The sequence below is a fragment of the Nuphar pumila genome, chromosome 13 (genome assembly GCF_984573655.1).
Source record: "Nuphar pumila chromosome 13, dmNupPumi1.hap1.1, whole genome shotgun sequence".
NCBI classification, from domain to species: Eukaryota; Viridiplantae; Streptophyta; class Magnoliopsida; order Nymphaeales; family Nymphaeaceae; genus Nuphar; species Nuphar pumila.
In genome coordinates this window covers 3,968,428-3,988,735 of record NC_143261.1, presented here as the reverse complement: position 1 = coordinate 3,988,735, position 20,308 = coordinate 3,968,428, and the positions used below count along the sequence as shown (strand labels likewise).

At 38.6% G+C, this 20,308-nt stretch overlaps 1 protein-coding gene across 1 annotated transcript in view; it reads left to right on the top strand.

Moving 5' to 3' along the window:
• Nucleotides 1-487: 487 nt before the first annotated feature.
• Nucleotides 488-20,308, top strand: part of LOC149817562 (uncharacterized) — a 30,927-nt gene continuing 11,106 nt past the window's right edge. The window contains exons 1-3 of the mRNA XM_089985659.1: nt 488-2,101; nt 7,329-7,472; nt 7,624-7,743. Of these exons, the coding sequence (XP_089841785.1) occupies nt 629-2,101; nt 7,329-7,472; nt 7,624-7,743 (1,737 nt within the window). The 5' untranslated portion in view covers nt 488-628. The remainder of the gene's footprint in view (nt 2,102-7,328; nt 7,473-7,623; nt 7,744-20,308) is intronic.

Below are 20,308 nucleotides of genomic sequence, written 5' to 3'. Positions count from 1 at the left end.
ACACATGCAAAGTTTTTGAACAAATCCACGTCCGATCTGAATGCATTGTCAACATGAACAGTCATCCGTCCATGCTACACCGACACAATATTTTAGTTTAGAAAATTTGTCATCATGAAGGCTGAAAGAGTTTGGATGAACTCTTATATTGGAGGTACGATGGCCCATCCTTTTCAAAAAGCTCCCATCATCACGCTAAGTTTCCTGTTACTAAATTAGAAAACATTTAAGTATTATCTATCAATTGGATACAGAGGATAATGCAATTGGGTGGACTTTGAGTGCTAGACCCTTTTACCAAGGCTGAAGTAATTGAATGAACTTGGAATGAGGATTACTAGTTTTTGTGCAATGCAACCGCACGCACCTGATCGGGAGATCGCGTACGTAGCGAGAACGCTTACGTGGCGCGTTAAAATTATGCCACGTGTATCGCTACGCTATAAATATGACCGCCATTCTTGCGATTCCCCAAGGCGCCATAACTCCGCCCCTTCTCTGAGTTTGAACTTCAAAACACACACACAGAGAGAGAGAGAGAGTTTGATTTTCGAAACCCTAGATCTAGAATTTCACTCTGCAAATCCTCATCCGAAAAACCCTAATTCTTCTTGCGAAGCCCTTCGTCATGGACTCTCTCCACAAGGCTCAGGATCTCGTGTCTCTGATCCTACGCTCCTCCTCCCCCGCCGACGTCTCGGCCTCCATATCCTCCGTCCGATCATTCCTCCTCAACCACCCCGCCGACCAATCCCGCCCCTTCTTCTCCCTCGCCTTCCCCGCCCTGATCTGCAAGCTCTTCGGCTTCGACGCCTCTCCTGCCCAAAAACCGCCCTTCCCCCTCGGATGGATCGACCGCTTCCGCGACGGCGAGCTCTCAGGTAGTCTATACGACCTTCTATCGCCTTCCGGCTTGCTCTTCTCATCGATCTTCGCCGTGGACCGGCGGTCTCTCGTTAAGTTCGTGTTCCCGATCGAGAGGCTGCCGGAATGGGTGAAGGTCGTGTTAGCGAACGATAGGTACCGGACGTTCTTGCCTGAATTGTGCCCATTGTTCGGTTCGAGGATTAAGGAGGATCCCGCCCAGGTTCAGTTGAACGTTTTAGAGTACTTCATGTTCTGGTTTGCTTATCATCCGGTTTCTAGAGGGAGGGGTGAAAGCTCTGAAACTCCGGTCACTCGGAAGAACAAACGGTTTATGTTAGAGAAATGGACTTCGTCGTTGATGGCCATACAAGGCGGTAGTAGACGGCCGGGGTCGAAGACTGAGGTCGGTCTCTATGGCCGGCTTCTTTACGCCTATCTTCAAGCTTTCGTGCCCAATCAGAGTCTCAGTTCTTCGTATTACCCGTACCGGAGTTCTTTGCTTCATTATTCTGCTACGGATGATAGCTATGTTAAATCGAGGGAGGAGTTTGTAGTGTATACATTTATTCATTTTTGGCTGGTTGACAATGATTTCTCGCCGGTTCCTGTGAACATTCAGCGGTCGCTTGGGGTCTCTTTCGCCTTCCATGCTGCTTTGGATGAATTGCCTCCGGTTGCAGGCGTGGGTGAGAGCTTAACATTGTTGTTTGAGTATTTGAATTGTAATGTAATGCAGTCTGGTGATGCACCTGATTCGAGATTGAAGATTTCGAGTTGGAATGAAGTTTTAAGGCATGGTAATCATCTAGATCCATGGAACTTGTTGCTACGGCGACCTATATATCGGTACATATTGAGAACTTTCGAGTTTTGCACTGTGGGGAGCTCTATTAAGAATGTTGCCGAGGTTTTCCATCTGTGGATGCGATACTTGGAACCCTGGAAAATCAGTTTGAGGCGTTACGCTGAGTTGGATGAAAAGGAGAGGAAAGTAGAAGGGGTTGATTGCCTGAGCAGTCAGGCGTTCATTGGGTTTTCTCCAAAGGGTAATCAGCGTAAAAATAGTGAAGAGGATGACAAAGTAAATCAGTCAGATGATAAGTACACACCCTGCTGGGAAGGTTATGTTGTATCAAATTACCTCTTTTACACATCGCTTGTGGTTCATTTCCTTGGTCTTGCTCATAAGTTTCTTCATGTTGACGTGGAGGTGATAATCCAGATGACACTGAAGGTATTCATCTCTGCCTTATGTTAATATTGTCCTATGTTATCCGCTATTAACTATTGAGGTTGCCTTTGGTTTGGAGTTTTTGCTGTATGATATATCGATACAATATCTGATAATTTAAACACCTACAATGGATTGATATTTGATGCTGGAATTAGCTTGATATCATCCGTTCTACTCATGTTTGTGTTTAAAAGCTGTGAGCCTCACACATAAAATGAAAAAGTAAAGACAACAAAGAAAAATATCACACCATAGTTAATGTGGTTCGGTGAATACACCTATATCCACGAGTTTAGGTCTGACAGACTCAACTGTCAATGTGTGTGAGGAAAGACTATATGAAGAAGTTACAAGATTTGAGGAGATCCTGAGGATCTCTCAAGATAATCAGTTATCTTGTTGAATTTGTTATTGATATGTATAACAACAGGACGTCGGTTATGGGGGAGATAAGGTAAGTTGCTTCTTTGACTCTCCTTTTGCCTTATCAGTTCCTTGATTCTTGCTGCACTCGCACTCAGGATAGCTTTTGACATTTGGATCATTTCCGTATTGATCAGATCGGATACCCATAGATACCCATAACTCTAACATCCACTCGCAAACTCAACGAGGCAGGTAAAATGTTGAGTTTGAAACTATGGGCCCTAAATTGTTGAATTGGTAATGGTTTGGTAAGAATATCCGCAATCTGCTGGTGGGATGGAATGTGACGAAGAACAAGCTGATGCTTCTGAAATATATCCCAAACGAAATGAACATCAATCTCAACATGCTTGCTACGTTGATGAAAAATAGGACGGGTAGCCATGTAGGTAGTACTAACATTGTCACACCAGATAATCGAGATGGATGAGCATTGGACTCCAAGTTCTCATAGAAGATACTGTACCCACATTAATTCAGCTGCACTGTTAGCAATGGCCCGATACTCTGCTCCCGTACTGGAGCGAGCTACAGTGAGTTGCTTTTTGGAGCTCTAGGATAGCAAGTTGGGGCCAAGATATATGGCATATCCTCCGGTGGACTTCCTATCATCAAGGCAACAAGCCCAATCAACATCTGAGTAGGTATAGAGAGAAAGATCGTGAGAAGGGCGAATAAGCACGCCATAATCAACAATGCCTTTGACATAGCGAATGATACACTTGACAACATTTCAATGATCCACACTTGGTCGAGCCATAAAGTGGCAAACTTTATTTACTGCATAAGCTAAGTCTGGCCGAGAGAGGATGAGATATTGGAGAGTGCCAACTATGCTTTTATATAGTCATATCGTGAAAAGCAGGCCCAGATCCAATAGAGAGAGCAACAAAAGAGGATAACAGAGTGGAGCACGGTTTGACACCCATCATATCTTCTCAAGTGAGAAGTTCCACAATTTGCGTTAAGATAGCATCAAACCCTGTTTGGTGGACGTGGCTTCAATTCTCTCAATTAAGAGATGAGAGAATTAATAAACCCAAATGAGTTGCTAATTACTAAAATATCATTAACATAAACCAATAGAAAGATGTCCAAAGACTTGGTCCTTAATGTAAACAGGGAAGTGTTAGTGAGAGAGTTGGTGAATCCCAGTGTGAGAAGAACGTTACAGAGATGTTGGTACCAAGCCCTAGGTGCCTGTTTGAGTCCATACAGGGCCTTATGAAGTCGGCAAACATGATGTGGAAACCGAGAATCTTGAAATCTCAGAGATTGTTCCATATATACAACTTCATGAAGAAATGCATTTTGGACATCTAGTTGTTTGATGGGCCATTGATAAGTAATTGGTAGGGACAAAACTGTGCAGATGGTGGTTGGTTTGACTACAGGACTAAAGGTCTCAAAGTAGTCAATACCCTCTTCTTGTTCGTACCCTTTGGCTACTAGTCGAGTTTTATAACATTCTAGAGAACCATTTGCCCTTCTTTTAATTTTGAAGACCCATTTACAACCGATAACATATTGGTTAAGAGAGGAAGGTTCAAGAGTTTAGGTTGAATTTTGGAGCAAAGCATCAAATTCTTTTGTCATAGCAGCACGCCGGTGAGGTTCTTTATTTGCTTGACGAAAGGTTTTGGGCTCTAGATCTTGAGAGAATTGGGCCACTAATGCAATAGGTAAAGGATGACAAGTAGACAAGTATATTTTGGGAAGGAGAGTTCCATCTTGTGACCTAGTGATCATTGAATGGGTTCACAAGGGAGCGATAACAAGATCGTGGTCAGCAGAAGGTGCTGAGATAACAGGGTCATGTATAGGGTCGATTGTAGACATGGGACTGGATTGGGGTATAGGAACCAGGTCATCTTCATTGGAAGTGTCATGGGATAAGGATGGTTGAGCAGGTGACGTTGGGGAGGATAAGGGAGGTTCATTTGGGGAGCTGGGCATAGTTAGTGTAGGATTAGGAATAATATATAAGGTAGGAAAGAAATTTACCGGAGCAGAAAAGGTAGGTGACAACTTTGAAAGAGATGGTATATTAGGATTCTGAAAGAAAATTTGATTTTCATCAAATATAACATTTTGAGAAACAATGATTTTGCCAGTTTTGGGATTAAGACATTGATAGCCATAGTGGGAGTTACTATATTCCTAAAAAGACATGTTTTTTCATTTTAAAGTCTAATTTTGTGGAGTGGTATGGATGAAGGCATGGGTAACATGTACTTCCAAAGATTTTTTAAAAACTTGTAGTCTGGGGATTGGTCCAAATATTTTTAAAAACTTGTAGTTTGGGGATTGGTTGAACAAAATTTCAAAGGGACATCGATTGTGAGAAACAAGAGAAGGCAATCGATTTATTAGGTAAATCGCGGTATTAAAGGCAAAGGTCCAAAATTTAGTAGGGACAATTGCTTGACTCATTAGACTTAGTCCTGTGTCTACTATGTGACAATGCTTTCTTTCTGCAACACCATTTTGTTCATGCGTATGTGGATAAGAGATTCTGTGAGTGATTCCACATTCACGCAAAAATGACTCTAGTTCTTTGTATTCTCCACCACCGTCAGTTTGCAACGATTTTATTTTCTTTCCAAAAAAGATTTTTAACTTTTGCTTTAAAATCACGGAACACATACGCCACATCAGACTTGTGAGCAATCATATATATATCCATGTAAATCTTGAAAAGAATCAACAAAATGAATGTAATATCGATATCGGTCCAAACTGTTAATTGGGACTGAAAAGCATCACAAATTTTATTCAAATCATGATAATAATAATGAAGACCAAATTTGTACATCACTTTTTGAACCACACACATAGCTTGGTGACCCCAACGTGGTGCCACTGATCCAAGTTTGCCCGTTTGCCTACTAATGCCGTTTTCTGCTCATCTTTATTCATATTGCCCGTAGGAAGCTTTATTTTGATAAAGATCCTCATTGCTCCGCCCTCGGATGATCTTTGTCCCTGAATTAGGATTCTTAACACAACAATATTTAGGGTGAAATTCGAATATAATATTATTGTCACGGGCAAATTTATTAACTGAATGCAAATTTTGAGAAATGTGTGGAACATGTAAAATATTTATGAGATCAAATCTTGAACCATTAATAGTGAAATGAGAAAACCCAATATTCTGAATTTGCAAACCTGTTCCATCACCTATTTTCATAGTATCTTTGCCTTCATATGGAGTGTGTAATGGAAGAGAATTTAAATCATGCCCAATGTGGTGGGACGCTCAAGAATCAGGACACCAGTTCCCTTCTTCCATAGTATTGATTGTGGCTTGATATGCTTGGGGAGTCATCTCACGGGTTTCATTTGAGTTCTTTGGAAAATTGTGAGTGATTTGAAAACAGCGTTTAGCCGTATGTCTTGGTTTCTCACAATACTGACATATAACACGGCCTGATTCATTACTTTCTCCATATCCTGAAGCCCATCCTCAAAACCGACCTCTTCCTTTGTTATTTTGATCTCCTCCACCTCTGTTGTTTTGGTAAGATTTGGATTGATTAAAATTATTTTGATGTTGGGCATAGTTGGTTGTTGGATTTGTGAACGATGATACATCGTGGCCTGTATCAGTAATCTGGGCTTCTTCAATCAGCAGTAGGCTGGGAAGTTCTTTTATAGTGATTGTCTCACTAAGAGTGGACACAAATGTTTTGAATGCAACATACTCTTGGGGAAGCCCTCATAACAACTGTAAAATCATATCCTTAGCATTCAGAGGACGTGAGGCCATATCTAATTGATGATAGTAATTTAGCTTTTTAAAAATACTCATCTATTGCTTTTGTGCCTTTCTTCAAGTTATGTAGTTGATCTTTTATTTGTAACACCTTTGATCTGGACTGTGCAACATAGGTATTTTTTAGAGCATTCCATACTTCATACGAGGACTTAAGCCCTTGATCTGGGCATGAACCGATTCAGATTGGGAAGATATGATCCAACTGAGTAGGAGTTGATCATGTCTTAACCACGCCAAATAATCAGAATCAACAGCCTGAGTTTTGCCATCGTTGGAGATCATATGACAACAATAAGGCAGTAAATTGACGTCCACGAGTTTAGGTCTCACACACTCGAAATCACGCGATCCACCTTCGCGCGATTTTCTTCACACGATCCACCTTCACGCGATCTCGAAGTCACGAGATCCGATGACCTTCACGCAAGATTTGGCGCAGAACCAGAGGTCACGTTCCCAAGAGCGTCGACTTTGATACCATGTAGATTGGTACAGTAGAGAACCGAGAGAGAGAAAAGAGAGAGAGAGAGGAAGAGTCGTTCTTGTTATTAAATTAGGTCTAATCTCCTATTTAAGTAGAGATTAGCCAAAAGAATAAAATTACAGTTAGGTCCCTTATTATTTATAAAATATAAGAAACAACCTTAAGCATGGATAAAACTCTAATTAGTCGACTTATCTTAACAGGTGCAATGCGTAAGTCACTGGTAGTAATTTCCATATTCTTCTAATGAATTCTTGAAAAATTTTGGTTAAAAATAATAATGAATTATTGAAGAGACATGAAATGCCTTGTGCATGATATGATGCATCATGCTAGTGAAAATTCTCAGTATGCGTTGGTTTAACTAGCAACTTGCTAGGTTGCTAGAAGACCCTTACTATACTAAATGCAATGTTATTGAGAATCTTTAGGAAGTTTTTGTTGTTGAACTTCGTTGAGGATTTTTAGTCAATGGAAAGTTTTGTAGTTAAAGAAAATGCTTTTTGTGAGCTTATAAAAGATTCTACTCTATACAGGTATTGATTATTTTAATTTCAAATGGGGAGCTGTTGGATCTTCTTAAGAAACTTGATGCTGCTTATCTTTCTAAACCAGCTGGACCTTCTCCCTCAGTTGGTAGTTTATGTAAATATGTGCCATCTATCCGTGAGCAGTTGCAGGTATATGCAATTTTGTTGGTATCCTGTGCACACTTCTTCAGGCTGGGTAATACTGAGACATGGTTTCTTTTTCATTTTTTTGGGGACTTATGTTCTTCTGCAACTCCTTCCCCTCCCCCTCTCCCCCCTCCACTCTCTTTGCTATTGTCAGGACTGGGAAGATGGTTTATCTGGTACAGGTGATGCTGAAAGGTCTTCCTTGCTTGAAAACTCGATTCCCGCTTTGAAATTCTTTAGTGATTCTGAAGATGGTGGGAAACAGTTGCTTCAGGTGTGCCTTTATTCTTGTTACTTGTTTAATCAACATCATTTAGGACACATGTTTATGAAGAAAAATACTTAATAGGCTAAGAGACTTCATATTTTCATCCAGAATTTGTATCCATTTTATGATCTAATATTGCAATCTATGGTAAACAGTTTTTGTTTGCATCTGTCATAAAACCAAGGAAACAACATGTTCATTGTCATTTACATCCTAGAGACTATTTCTATTACACATGCATGCATACATGCATACATGCATGCATGCATACATGCATACATGCATACTAGAGAAAGCATGCATCATAGCATTTCTCTTTTTTTTTTAATGTTTTTTTTAGGTGTGGCAGACTTTTTTTTAAACTTTGGGAGCCTACCCATTTATCCCCTCTTTTACTCTTGTGCCCCTTGTTGGAGAAGGTTGCTTTGGTTGGGTTTCGAAAGAATCATATTTACTTCCCTTGCAAGGACCAATAAAATGAAATTGATATAATGAATAGCCTAATGTTGCATGTGCTATAAGGATGACTTCTGCTTCTTGCCTATTCATTCTACCATTTCTCCATGATCTTTGGTCTTTCATTTTTTTCTCGTTTACTTATAGTGATTTTACACATTTTGTTCATCTAGAGAATATGGAAGGTAAACTGAATAACAGGATGCACTTCAGGGATAATAACTGAACTATTGGGTTTGCAAATATGCAAAGTAGCAGAATATTAGTCGAGTATGTCTATGATTAGTTTTAAGGTTTTCAAAGTCTATGTTCATAGGAGAAATTGATGGAGATGTAAATCATAGGATAAAGGTTGGGTGGATGAAATGGAAAAGTGCTACTGGAGTGCTGTGCGATCGTAGAATGCCATTGCGGTTGAAGGGAAAGTTTTATAGGACGACTATTAGACCCGCTTTACTATATGGTACGGAATGTTGGGCTGCCAAGAGACATCATATTCAAAAAATGAGTGTAGCTGAGATGCGGATGCTTAGATGGATGTGTGGAAATACAATAAAAGATAAGATTCGGAACGAAGAGATACGTAAGAAGGTAGGTGTTGCACCCATTGAGAATAAGATGCGAGAGAATCGTTTACGGTGGTTTGGACATATTCGGCGAAGGCCTAATGATGCTCCAGTTAGAAGGTTGGAGAAATGGGAAAATATATTAGTTAAAAGAGGTAGGGGTAGGCCTAGGAAGACTTGGATGGAGATGATAGGAAAGGATATGAATGCTTTGAACCTCACCGAGGACATGGCGTTGGATAGAAATGATTGGAGGAAAAGGATTCATGTGGAAGACCCAAAATGAATTTCTTTTTTGGTTCATATCGCTGACCCCAATTGTTTTGGGATGAAGGCGTAGTTGTTGTTGTTGTTGTTGTTGTTGTTTAAAGTCTATGTTCATAAGTCTTTGATGCTAATCAAATACTTGAATAAATGATATGCACTCATTTAAAACTAGTCTTGATTGAATTCTTGATTACTCATGGGTTGTTTTTTTTTTTTTTGATATTTACTCAGAGAAACTGCCCCAGGCACAAAGACCTAGTCACGCTGGCTCAGCCTGCCGTACTTACAGTCGCTGTCCAGTCACCATCAAACTCCGAAGGCTTACTCCTCGACCCCAGGGGGTCCCCATGGAGTCACCAAACTTCGGCTTGTGCAGGGGGTGACGCCCATGGAAGTTGAACCTAGACTGCTCGTCTAGCAGCCTAGGCCCCTTCCCACTACGCCAAACCCCTTGGGTCTACTCCTGGGTTGATTGTTAATTATAGAGATTGCTTGGATCTGTTATTGGCATACCGAATCATTGGTTACTGACTTTAGTTTATGATTTGTACTAGGCTTCACTTTTCATTGAAATAATTATTTTGTTAATAATTTTTTAGGGTATGGCTAATCCCTGCACCTTGGGGTGTATATATTGAAAAATTTTAAGCAAGAGTACAGGGAGCATAAAGCAACACAGAATAGATCATTAAGGGTGTAGGCTGAAAAGCCCAGATAGAGTTATACATAATTGCTGCATGTAGTCGTTTCCAAAAGTTGCATGTTGATGCAGTAAAAATGGGAAGCCTGTTAGATAGGACATATGCACATATAACCAATTTCACAAGCATATAGCCTCAACTATGGGGGTTTGCTTACATGGTTATTCTTTTGATAGCTAGATTGATCCCTCTTGGTGACGACTTTAAACAGAAATGATTGATAGAACTAATTCTCTCTAAGTGCATGCTTTCAACTTTAGGGCATCTTGCTCTTATAGCACAATTGGATTAAAGTTTCATAATCAACGACCAACACCTTTTAAATCAGCATCTGCTCAGAGATTAAATAATAATGATCCTTGTTTACAATGTAACAGTTGTGTGCAAGTAGCAATTACCAATAAGTTGTCATAATAATTAATAAGTTGTCTTTCCCCTGAAGGGAAAAACTAAGTAGCGAACTCAAGGAAGTTGTTTTAGAATAAGAATTATATTTCCCAAGTTGATTTTATATTAGGAAAAAACAAGTTTTGTTCTTTGGAAGCGAGTTCCTTTTGAAGTTTTAGAAGTGTGAAAGAAGCATGTGGTTTCACACTTTCAGAGCTAGCTTTTTGGGATGTGAGCTTTAGAGTTTTTAGAAGCTTTCAATAACTATGGTTACTAGGGGTTGCCTAACAATGAATATACATGCATAAGCATGCACAATTGCATGCAAACGTGTGTGCAAAAGTGCGTAAGAAGATGAGTCCTTGTATCACCACCAATCAAAACTTCAAATAGCTCCAACCAAAGATCACTCACATGAACCACAAAGGTTCGTACAAAATACCCAGAAAAGGGTACGCAACAACAAGAGAAAAAAATTATTTTATTGATTGGGAATCACCCTCAAGAAATACATAAATTGTAAGGGGGCAAAGCCCTATATTTATGCACATAGTAAGAGGCTAGAGGAGATAGTTATTGGGCTCCCAACGGCTCTAAATAGAGCCGCTGCAAGTCCAATGAGTCTTTGATTTTTGACTTAAGTCAAAAAGTTGACTAGTCAAAAGGCTAAAAATGTAAAGCATAAAAAAATAAAAGTCCTATTCTAAGTAAAATAAAGAAAATGATAATTCCTAGTTAGCCTAGGTTATTACATATTATCTAACACTCTCCCCTCAAACTTACGATTGGATAACCGAAAGTTTGTCCAAGAGAAAGTAAAATCGAGGAGCTGCAAGAGATTTGGTAAAGAAATTTACCAGTTGATATTCTGAAGAAACATAGGGAAGATCAATGGTGATGTGTAGAAATTCCTTTCGTACATAGTGACAATACATCTCGATGTGCGTGGTTCGTTCATGGAATATCCGATTGCTGGCAATGTAAATAGAACTTTTGTTATAGCAGCATAGTCGCGATGCTCCTGTACTATGAACACTCATGTCATGAAGCAAGCGTCTTAGCCCGACTACTTCCATAGTGGTTGTAGCCATAACTCTGTATTTGACTTTAGTTGATACCACGAAATCCATCGTGATCTTTTCCCATTTCCACTAAGGAATCTCGATCCTTTGCATGGAACCTCCGGAACGTTGGTGCTCGATCTTGATTTGCTAACAAGTCAAACACCTCGATACATACTCTGCGACTTCACGATTCGTCCCGTTCCACCAATACTTTCGTTGAAGATCCTTGAACATCTTAGTACCACTAGGATGAACGGTGTACTTCGATAGATGTGCCTCATCAAGGATCTCCTTCCTCAACTCAGGGTCATCTGGCACCCAAAGTTGATCCTTCATACAGATACAACCGTTGTCATCAACACAAAAAACTGAGTCCTCTTCACGAGCTTGATTTACGAACCTCTTATACTGGGAGTTTCGCTTCTGTGCCTAAATAACCTTAGGCAAAAACTCTAATCGAATGGTCAAACCGGACAATCTGATCGATCCGCCTCCAATAAAGAATGGCTTTCAAGCTACAAAATCTTCGATCAACTTCTGGCTCCACACAAAACTAGCCAGAACATCGCTCGATTTGCGACTAAGCACATTTGCCACGACGTTCGCGTAACCAGAATGGTAAGACAACGTGAACTCATAATCTTTGATAAACTCGAGCCAACGATGTTGTCTCATATTCAATTCCTTCTGAGAAAATAAATACTTGAGACTCTTGTGGTCAGAAAAGACCTTGAATATATCTCCGTACATATAATGTCGCTATGACTTCAAGGCAAACACTACAACTGCTAACCACCTAAAAATACACAAAAATCAGTAATTGAGTATCGATTATTGGGATTGCTTCCCCAATCTGCATCAGTATATGCAATTAAATCTTAGGAGGAAGAAGCATATAAGAAAAGTTCTAAAAAATGGAGATTTTAATATATCTAATAATACGTAAAACAACTCCCATATGAACAATGGTAGGAGCATGCTGAAATTGGCTTATTGTGTGAATGACATGCGCAATGTCAGGTATTGTAATGGAGAGATAAGACAATGCCCCGCCAAGTTGTTTGTAAAGTATTGGATTTTTTAGTGGTTCTACATCATCAATCTTCATTTTGATATTTGCAACTTCGGGTGTGTAAACCTGTTTTTCATCTGAGATACCAGACCTGTCAACAATATTTAGAACAAATTTAGATTGAGTTAGCAAATAGCCTCTAGAGGAATAAACAACTTCTATAGCAAAAAAGAATTTTAAAAATCTCAAATCACTCATTTCAAAGTTTGTTTTGAGATTTTTTTTAATGTTGTCAACTCCTTGTTTATCACTTCCAGTGATGATCATGTCGTCTACATAGAAGAGAAAGATAATAATACCTGCATCAGAATTCTTTGCAAACAAAGCTGTGTCAATAAGACAAGATTGAAAACCAAAATCAAGAATAACTTAACTAAATTTGTCATATCAAGCTTTTGGGGCTTGCTTAAGACCATACAAAACCTTATTTAAACGAAGAGTTTTTCCTTTAGGAATATTAATGCCAGGTGGTGGTTTTATATATACTTTTTCAATTAAGCTTTCATTGAGAAATACATTCTTGACATCCATTTGATATATATGTAATTTCTTTACAGAGGCAAGAGCTATTAAGGTCCTAATTGTGGTCATTCTAGCGATTGACGCAAAGGTCTCTTCCGAGTCTATTCTATACTCTAGGGAATAGCCTTTGGCAACTAATCAGACCTTAAACCTCTCAAGAGTGTTGTCACTCTTGGTTTTAACTTTATACAACCATCGACAACTATGAGCTTTTTGCCTGGCGGAATATCTTGAATAGTCCAGGTATTCGCCTTTTCTAAGGCATTTAATTACGCTCTCATTGCTTCGACCCATTCAGGCTGTTCCTTTGCTGCAACATAATTAGAATGCTCTATATAGGAATGTATTATGGCAATGTAGGCTTCATACTTCGGTGAAAAAGACTCATAGAACACATTTTTCAGGGACTTTTGACACTCTTGTTGGTATTTATTCCTGTTCTTTAGTATATTTTTCGAGAGCACATGGTTGTTCTAAATTACCCCACCTAGAGTATTGAATACAATCTTGACTATCACGAAGTGATTTAGTACTTGTCATGTCATTTTGATCTTCTCGACTTTCATCAATATCACCTTCATCAATCTTTGAAACTAAGTTAAATAAAAAAGAATACGTGTCTATTTCCTTAGAGTTCTCACTCTAAAAAAAACTTTCTTTTTCCAAAAAAGATACATTTCTTAACGCATAACTTTTTAGTTTTAAGATCAAAACATCTATAGCCTTTTTTGGTGATTTGCATATCCTAAAAATGCACCAGTTAGAGTGGCTTCGATCAAAAAAATCTTTGGTACTTGGTGTGTAATAAGTAAGGTTCTTGTTGTTTCTATAATATGTCTATGTTTTCTTTCTACTAAACTATTTTGTTGATGGGTATATGGACATGGTCTTTGATGTGTAATATCGTATAAATTCAAATAATTTTTAAATTCTTTTGATAAAAACTCCCATCTGAATCTGTGCGAAAGATTGAAATATTATGCTTAAATTGATTTTTGACTAGATTATGAAATATTTAAGTGTGAGAAAACTTCAGATTTATGCTTAAGAAAATATATTCAAGTATGTCATGTAAAATCATTTATGAAAATTACATAATACATAAAACCACCTTCTGATATAACAGGTGCGGGTCCCCACACATCCAAATGTATTGACTCAAGTGGTCGAGAAGAGACAGGTTCTTTCTTGAAAAGATAATCTCTTCATTTTACCAAGAATACATTTTTTACATGTAAAAGTTTCTAAATTACAAAAATTTTTCATCTTTGAAAAAAATTGGATCTTGGATACACTAGGATGCGTAAGTCTCTTGTGCTATAGATCCAAATCCATTTTCTGAACATTACAACATAATGTATTCTTGGGTATTTTCAAAAAATTCATGTAGTATATGCCTCATTCTCTATGGCCTTCCCTAATCAGCTTTCTTGACTGATGATCCTATACTCGGCTGTTAAGAGGTCGTGCATCGAGTATGGGAACATTTGGGTCTAGATCCAAACGTTTGATAGATGCAAACTGCTCACTTATATTGGTTTTCAGCATGTGCTATATTCTATTCATTAATCAGTGGCATTCTGTAATATTCATATATTGTAAATCATGTTATATAAGTAATCATGTTAGGGTTGAGAGGGGTTAACGTGTGCAACCTCCTCCCTTTTTCCTGCAAGTCTCTCTTCTCTTCTTCTCTTATTTTCTGCATAATAGGGCTGCGGTGGAAATCTTTCATGGTATCAGAGCAAGGTTCGCCGTCTTGCCTGAAGGTATGCCCAGAGAGATCTAATTTAGTCAATCCAACGGTGGGTACTTGTTTCTCTTCATTCTCCTTCTATTCCGGTTGTTTCTTTCTCTCATCACCTCAACTTCTTCTTGCTCTTATCTTAAATAATTTTTTTTCTTCTCGAAACCTAATATTCCTGTGCTGTCATTAAGATTTGCCTTTGTTTGAAGTCAAATCTAATCGGTTTCTGTTTTGGGCCTTTCGTCAAATCATTCAACCCTTTTTTTTGTTGTGGACATCTGATTTATTCTCCGATCTGATACTCTCTCTTTATTCTATGAAATTTCTGTTTGCTTATATTTCTACCGTGGATATTTGATTTATTCTCCTTCTATTCCTATTTTTTCTGTTTGCTAGCAGGCTGAATCAACAAAACTTCTTTTCTATTGTCTTCTGTTTTCTCAAAACCAGTTTTTTTGTGCCTTTTCAACCAGCAACGTAAGATCACGTATATTGGTGTTCTTCGTTTATTGTGAGCAGTTATTTACAATTGAATTTTACAATGCTCATAAATCAGTGCCTCCTGTCTAAACATCGACCAGACGATCTGTTCATTTTACTGCTGAGACTGTAAAAAAAAGGTTGACGGGCATAGGTTTACAAATTGTTTGGAACGGCTCGTTCAGTTTGAGTTTGTGTTGCTGGTTGAATATTTGTCCTTTCAATTTTTAATGGATTCCTCTTTTATTCAAAATGGTATGTCCTCGAGCTTTCTTCCCCATCTTATTTCTGAAAAACTTAACCATTCTAATTACCTGACTTGGAAAATACAAATCACTCCTTTCATAAGGAGCCAAGATCTCTTTGGGCATCTAGATGGTTCTACACCGACCCCATCACAGTTTATTTTGCAGGAAATTGAGAATGAGAAAGGAGAGACAATTTCTTCTAAGCAGATTAGCAATCCAGAATATACTACATGGATGAAACAGAATCAGTGTGTGGTTGCTTACTTCACCTCCACTCTTTCTCAAGAAGTGTTAATCTCCATCACAGATGGCCTCACAACAGAACAATTATGGGCAACGCTTGCACATACATAGTCTCAAATATCAGAGGCTCGGGTTACTTGAAGAAGGAATTTCAGAATCTAAGTAAGGGATCGATGCCAATTATGGAGTATCTCAATCGTGTTAAGACCATCTCAGATCAGTTGGGTATAGCTGGAAGTGTGATTTCAGATAAAAAAAAGGTTCAACAAACTCTTAGTGGACTTGGACCAAAGTATTACGCCTTCACTATAGCTCTTGAGGTCTTACCTGTGTTGCCTACTTTTGGAGAGCTACAAGCCAAGCTATTACAACATGAGATGAGTATGAAGCAACACCTGACCAAGGTGGGAATTCACATAATGTGTTGGCTATGGACACATTAACTGGACATGGACGTGGAAATGCAGGATATCAAGGAGGAAGATGGCGTGGTCGGTTTGGACAAGGGGGTCGTGGCATTATTCTTACACCTAGTACTCCAGAAGGGTTTCAGTTAGGGGGTCAGAAAAGAGTTCCTACCTGTTTTCAGTGTAACAAAAAGGGTCACGTAAAAGCAAACTGTTGGTTAAATCCCCAAAACAAGGATAAAGGAAACAAAGCATAGAATATACTGATAGGGCAGAGCCAAAGGGCCTCACCAGATAATATACAACAGTTGCTAATGATTGCACTGGCAAACATGACGATCAAGCAAAACGAAGAAGGGGAATGGTATGTTGATTCAGGGGCAGCCACATACGTGACGGGAAATGCAGGTAAACTGTCTAGTCTATCACCTTATTTCGGTAGAGGGAATATTGTCACTGGTGATGAAAAAACTTACCCCATTACTCACATTGGTAGTGCACACATTCCTATGTCATCTTCTTCTTTGTCTTTGTCTAATGTTGTCATTGCTCCAAATATTAAAAATAATATTATTTCAATTTCTAAACTTGTTGACGATACAAATTCTTCTGTCGAATTCACTCCCTCTGTGTATGTCAAGGATCTTCAAACGAAGATGACGTTCGCTAAGGGAGAGCGACAAGGAAACATGTATGTCTTCAAGGAGCCTCCTGTCAGTCCTTCATCGTCTTCATTGGAGTTAGCCTTGGAGCCAAGTCATCCTTCGTCTTCTTGGTCATCAGTTCATAGTTCGTCTTTAGTCGGATGTTGATAATTCTCTTCGATGTAATAAGCCAGATTTATGGCATGGTCGGTTGGGTCATTTTTGTCGTGTTTTTATTGAAAAGCTTGTGTCACAGAGTCTTATTCCAATGTCCAGTTTGTCTACTGTTTTAAATGTCAAGAAGTGTCCAAGTTGTGAACTTTGCAAAAGTCATGTGCTTCCTTTCAATGCTCTGAATAAAAGGGCTTCTGAACCTTTTGAACTTATATGTTCTGATGTATGAGGAGCAGCTCCCATTGATTCTTTATCTGGTTCTCGATATTATGTCTTGTTTATTGATTCCTACTCTCGATATACTTGGATTTACTTCATGAGGCATAAATCACAAGTGTTCCAATTATTTCGAGAATTTCATGCAATGATTTAAACACAATTCTCGTCTAAAGTTGAGCACTTCCAATGTGATGGTGGGGTGGGGGGGGGATATTATTCAGATGACTTTATTGCTTTTCTACGAGATATTGGAATAACTCGGCAACTTTCCTGTCCCTACACTCCTCAGCAGAATGGAGTTGCCGAACGTAAACATCGACATATTGTTGAAACAACCATGAGCATGATGCATGATATGATAGTAATGTGCTCACATCATTGTGGACAACAACTTTTCATACAACTGTTCACATAATAAATCGTTTACCCATGTCACTCTTGGAGCTCAAATCTCCATATGACACTTTGTTTGTGCGTCATCCTGATTCCAGTGAACTATGAGTGTTTGGAAGTATATGTTATGTCCATATTGATGCTTCATTGATGAATAAATTTCATGACAAAGTTGTTTAGTGCAAATTTTGATGGATATGCAGATGAGTATAAGGGGTTTAGGTGTTATGATCCCGCAGCCCGGCGGATCAAAATCTCTAGAAGCGTTGTGTTTGATGAAAAAAATTTTGGTACGTCTGTAGAACCTTCACAATTAGTTGAAGTGTATGATCCATGGATGAGTGTTGAATTATTCGCCGAGAACACTTATGGAAATGAGATCAACAATTCATTATGCTGTCCTTCGGATGATATAAAAGATTTGCAATCTAATGCAGAGGGAAAGGATGACGCGATGCCTCATCGTTTTTCAGGATTTGTATACACTCGACAAGAAGGGAGTAGGAGTTCTGAAAGTGTTAATAATAGGAGTCAAGAACAACAACAAAATAGGAGATATGGGAGGACACGACATCCCATACATAGATGGGTAAGCTAAAAAAACTTCTCTTTGGATTTTAAACTTTTCATGACTCAAGCTGCAAAGCAAGATGAACACGTTTTCTTTGAGCAATCATCTCAATCCCGAAAATGGATAGAGGCAATGAATGAAGAAATGGATGCCCTTCGTGAATGTCAAACTTAGGAAATTGTTCCTAGGCCTCAAGGAAAGAATATAGTAGGCTCCAAGTGGGTTTATAAAATAAAATATAAACCCAATGAGAGCATTGAGCGTTATAAGGCGAGACTCGTGGCCTAAGGATTTACACAACAGTTTGGTGAGGACTACGATGAGACATTCAGTCCTGTGGTTAAAATGGGCACTATTCGAGTAGTAATATCTTTGGCTGTAGAACATGGGTGGAAATTAAGTCAAATGGATGTTAAAAACACATTCTTTCATGGTGACCTAAAGGAAGAAGTATACATGGAACAACCTCGTGGATATGTAGAAAGCGATCCTCGACTATGGGTTTGTAAATTGCAGAAATCTCTCTATGGTCTCAAACAAGCCTCGAGATCGTGGTTTGACAGTTTTTCTCTCAAAATCCAAGAATGTGGATTTCGCAGGTGTGCCCTAGATTACTCCCTCTTTATTTTCAAAAGTGAAAACGTAATCACTTTATTGCTCATATATGTTGATGATATTGTCATCACTGGGAGTTGAGAGAAACATATAGAGGAAGTGAAGACTCTTCTAATGAAATTTTTTAAAATGAAGGAGCTTGGAGACCTTCGATACTTTCTTCGGGTAGACGTTGACAGACATACCAACTATCTTATTCTGCTGCAACAAAAATACACTCTTGATTTGTTGAATAAAACAGGTATGACAGATTGTAAACCTGTTCGGACTCCTAGTGTTTTAAACCAGCGATTAAGTGCATATGATGGAGATTTATGCATCGATCCCACTAGATACCGAAGTATTGTTGGGGCTTTACAGTATCTTATGTTTACTAGGCCTGATATTGTTTATGCTGTTAATCAGGTCTCTCAGTTTATGCATGATCCAAGAGAGACTCATATGGATGCAGTTAAAAGGATATTACATTATCTGAAGGGAACAATGGGAGATGGTCTTATCTATCATAAGAGTGAGGAAGGTAGGACATGACATAAGCTTATTACTTATATAGATGCAGATTGGGCAGGAGACCCTGATGAGAGGAGGTCTACATTTGGTTATTGCATATTCATTGGGCAAAATCTTGTGTCATGGAGTAGTCGCAAACAGAAAGTGTAATGAAAATAGCGGAAACACCAATAATACAACAAACTCTTTAAAGGAGCCAATAACACAAGCACTAAAAGTGCAAACATAACCCACTAAGGGGTAAAATGCCTATAAGGCATAAGATTGATATTATTGAAGAGTGAAGAAGGGTGAAAAACCCATAACGATACAAGGGAGAACCTCCTCTATTTATAGAGGAGGATGCTAAAGAGGAGGGACCACAAGGGGGCTCCCATCTAGTCGTTGGGAGCCCCAATGGTCATAAATATGATCGTTTGTGCCCCAACGACTAGATGAGTGGGGCCCATTGTGGTCTTTACAATATGAAAAAAAGAAAGAAAAAGCAAAAAAGAAAAAAGAAAAAGAAAAAATACAAAAAAAGAAAAAGATTACATGGTGATTTACCAAAATACCCCTATTGGGTTTTTGGGGTACAAGAAAAACAAAGGAATTAAAAATATGTATATATATATATACATATACTTATATATATATGTATGTATATATATAAGTATATGTATAGATATATATTTATATATACATAATTTAACAGAAAGCTGTGGCACGATCTAGCACGAAAGCTGAGTATCAATCTATGGCAGCCGGTACTGCCGAAGTGACTTGGATTGGACGTCTACTTGAGGATCTTGGAGAAAAGGTCAAGGATTCAGTGTTAATGGTGGATAATCAAAGTGCCATTAACATTGCTTTTAATCCTATTCATCACAGTCGCACAAAACATATTGAGATAGACCAACATTTTATCGGACAAGGTGGAGACTAAGGAAATCCAACCACTGTATGTTTGTACAAAAGAACCAGTTGCAGATCTTCTCACTAAGGGATTAACGAAACATCAATTTTAGTTTCTCAAGAGCAAGTTGTTCATGGTCCAGGACCATGTACAACTTGAGGGAGGGTGGTAAGAGGTCGTGCATCGAGTATGAGAACGTTTGGGTCCAGATCCAAACGTCGGATAGATCCAAACTGCTCACTTATATTGGTTTTCAGCATGTGCTATATTCTTTTCATTAATCAGTGGCATTCTGTAATATTCACATATTGTAAATCATGTTATATAAGTAATCATGTTAGGGTTGAGAGGGGTTAATGTGTGCAACCTCCTCCCTTTTTCTTGCAAGTC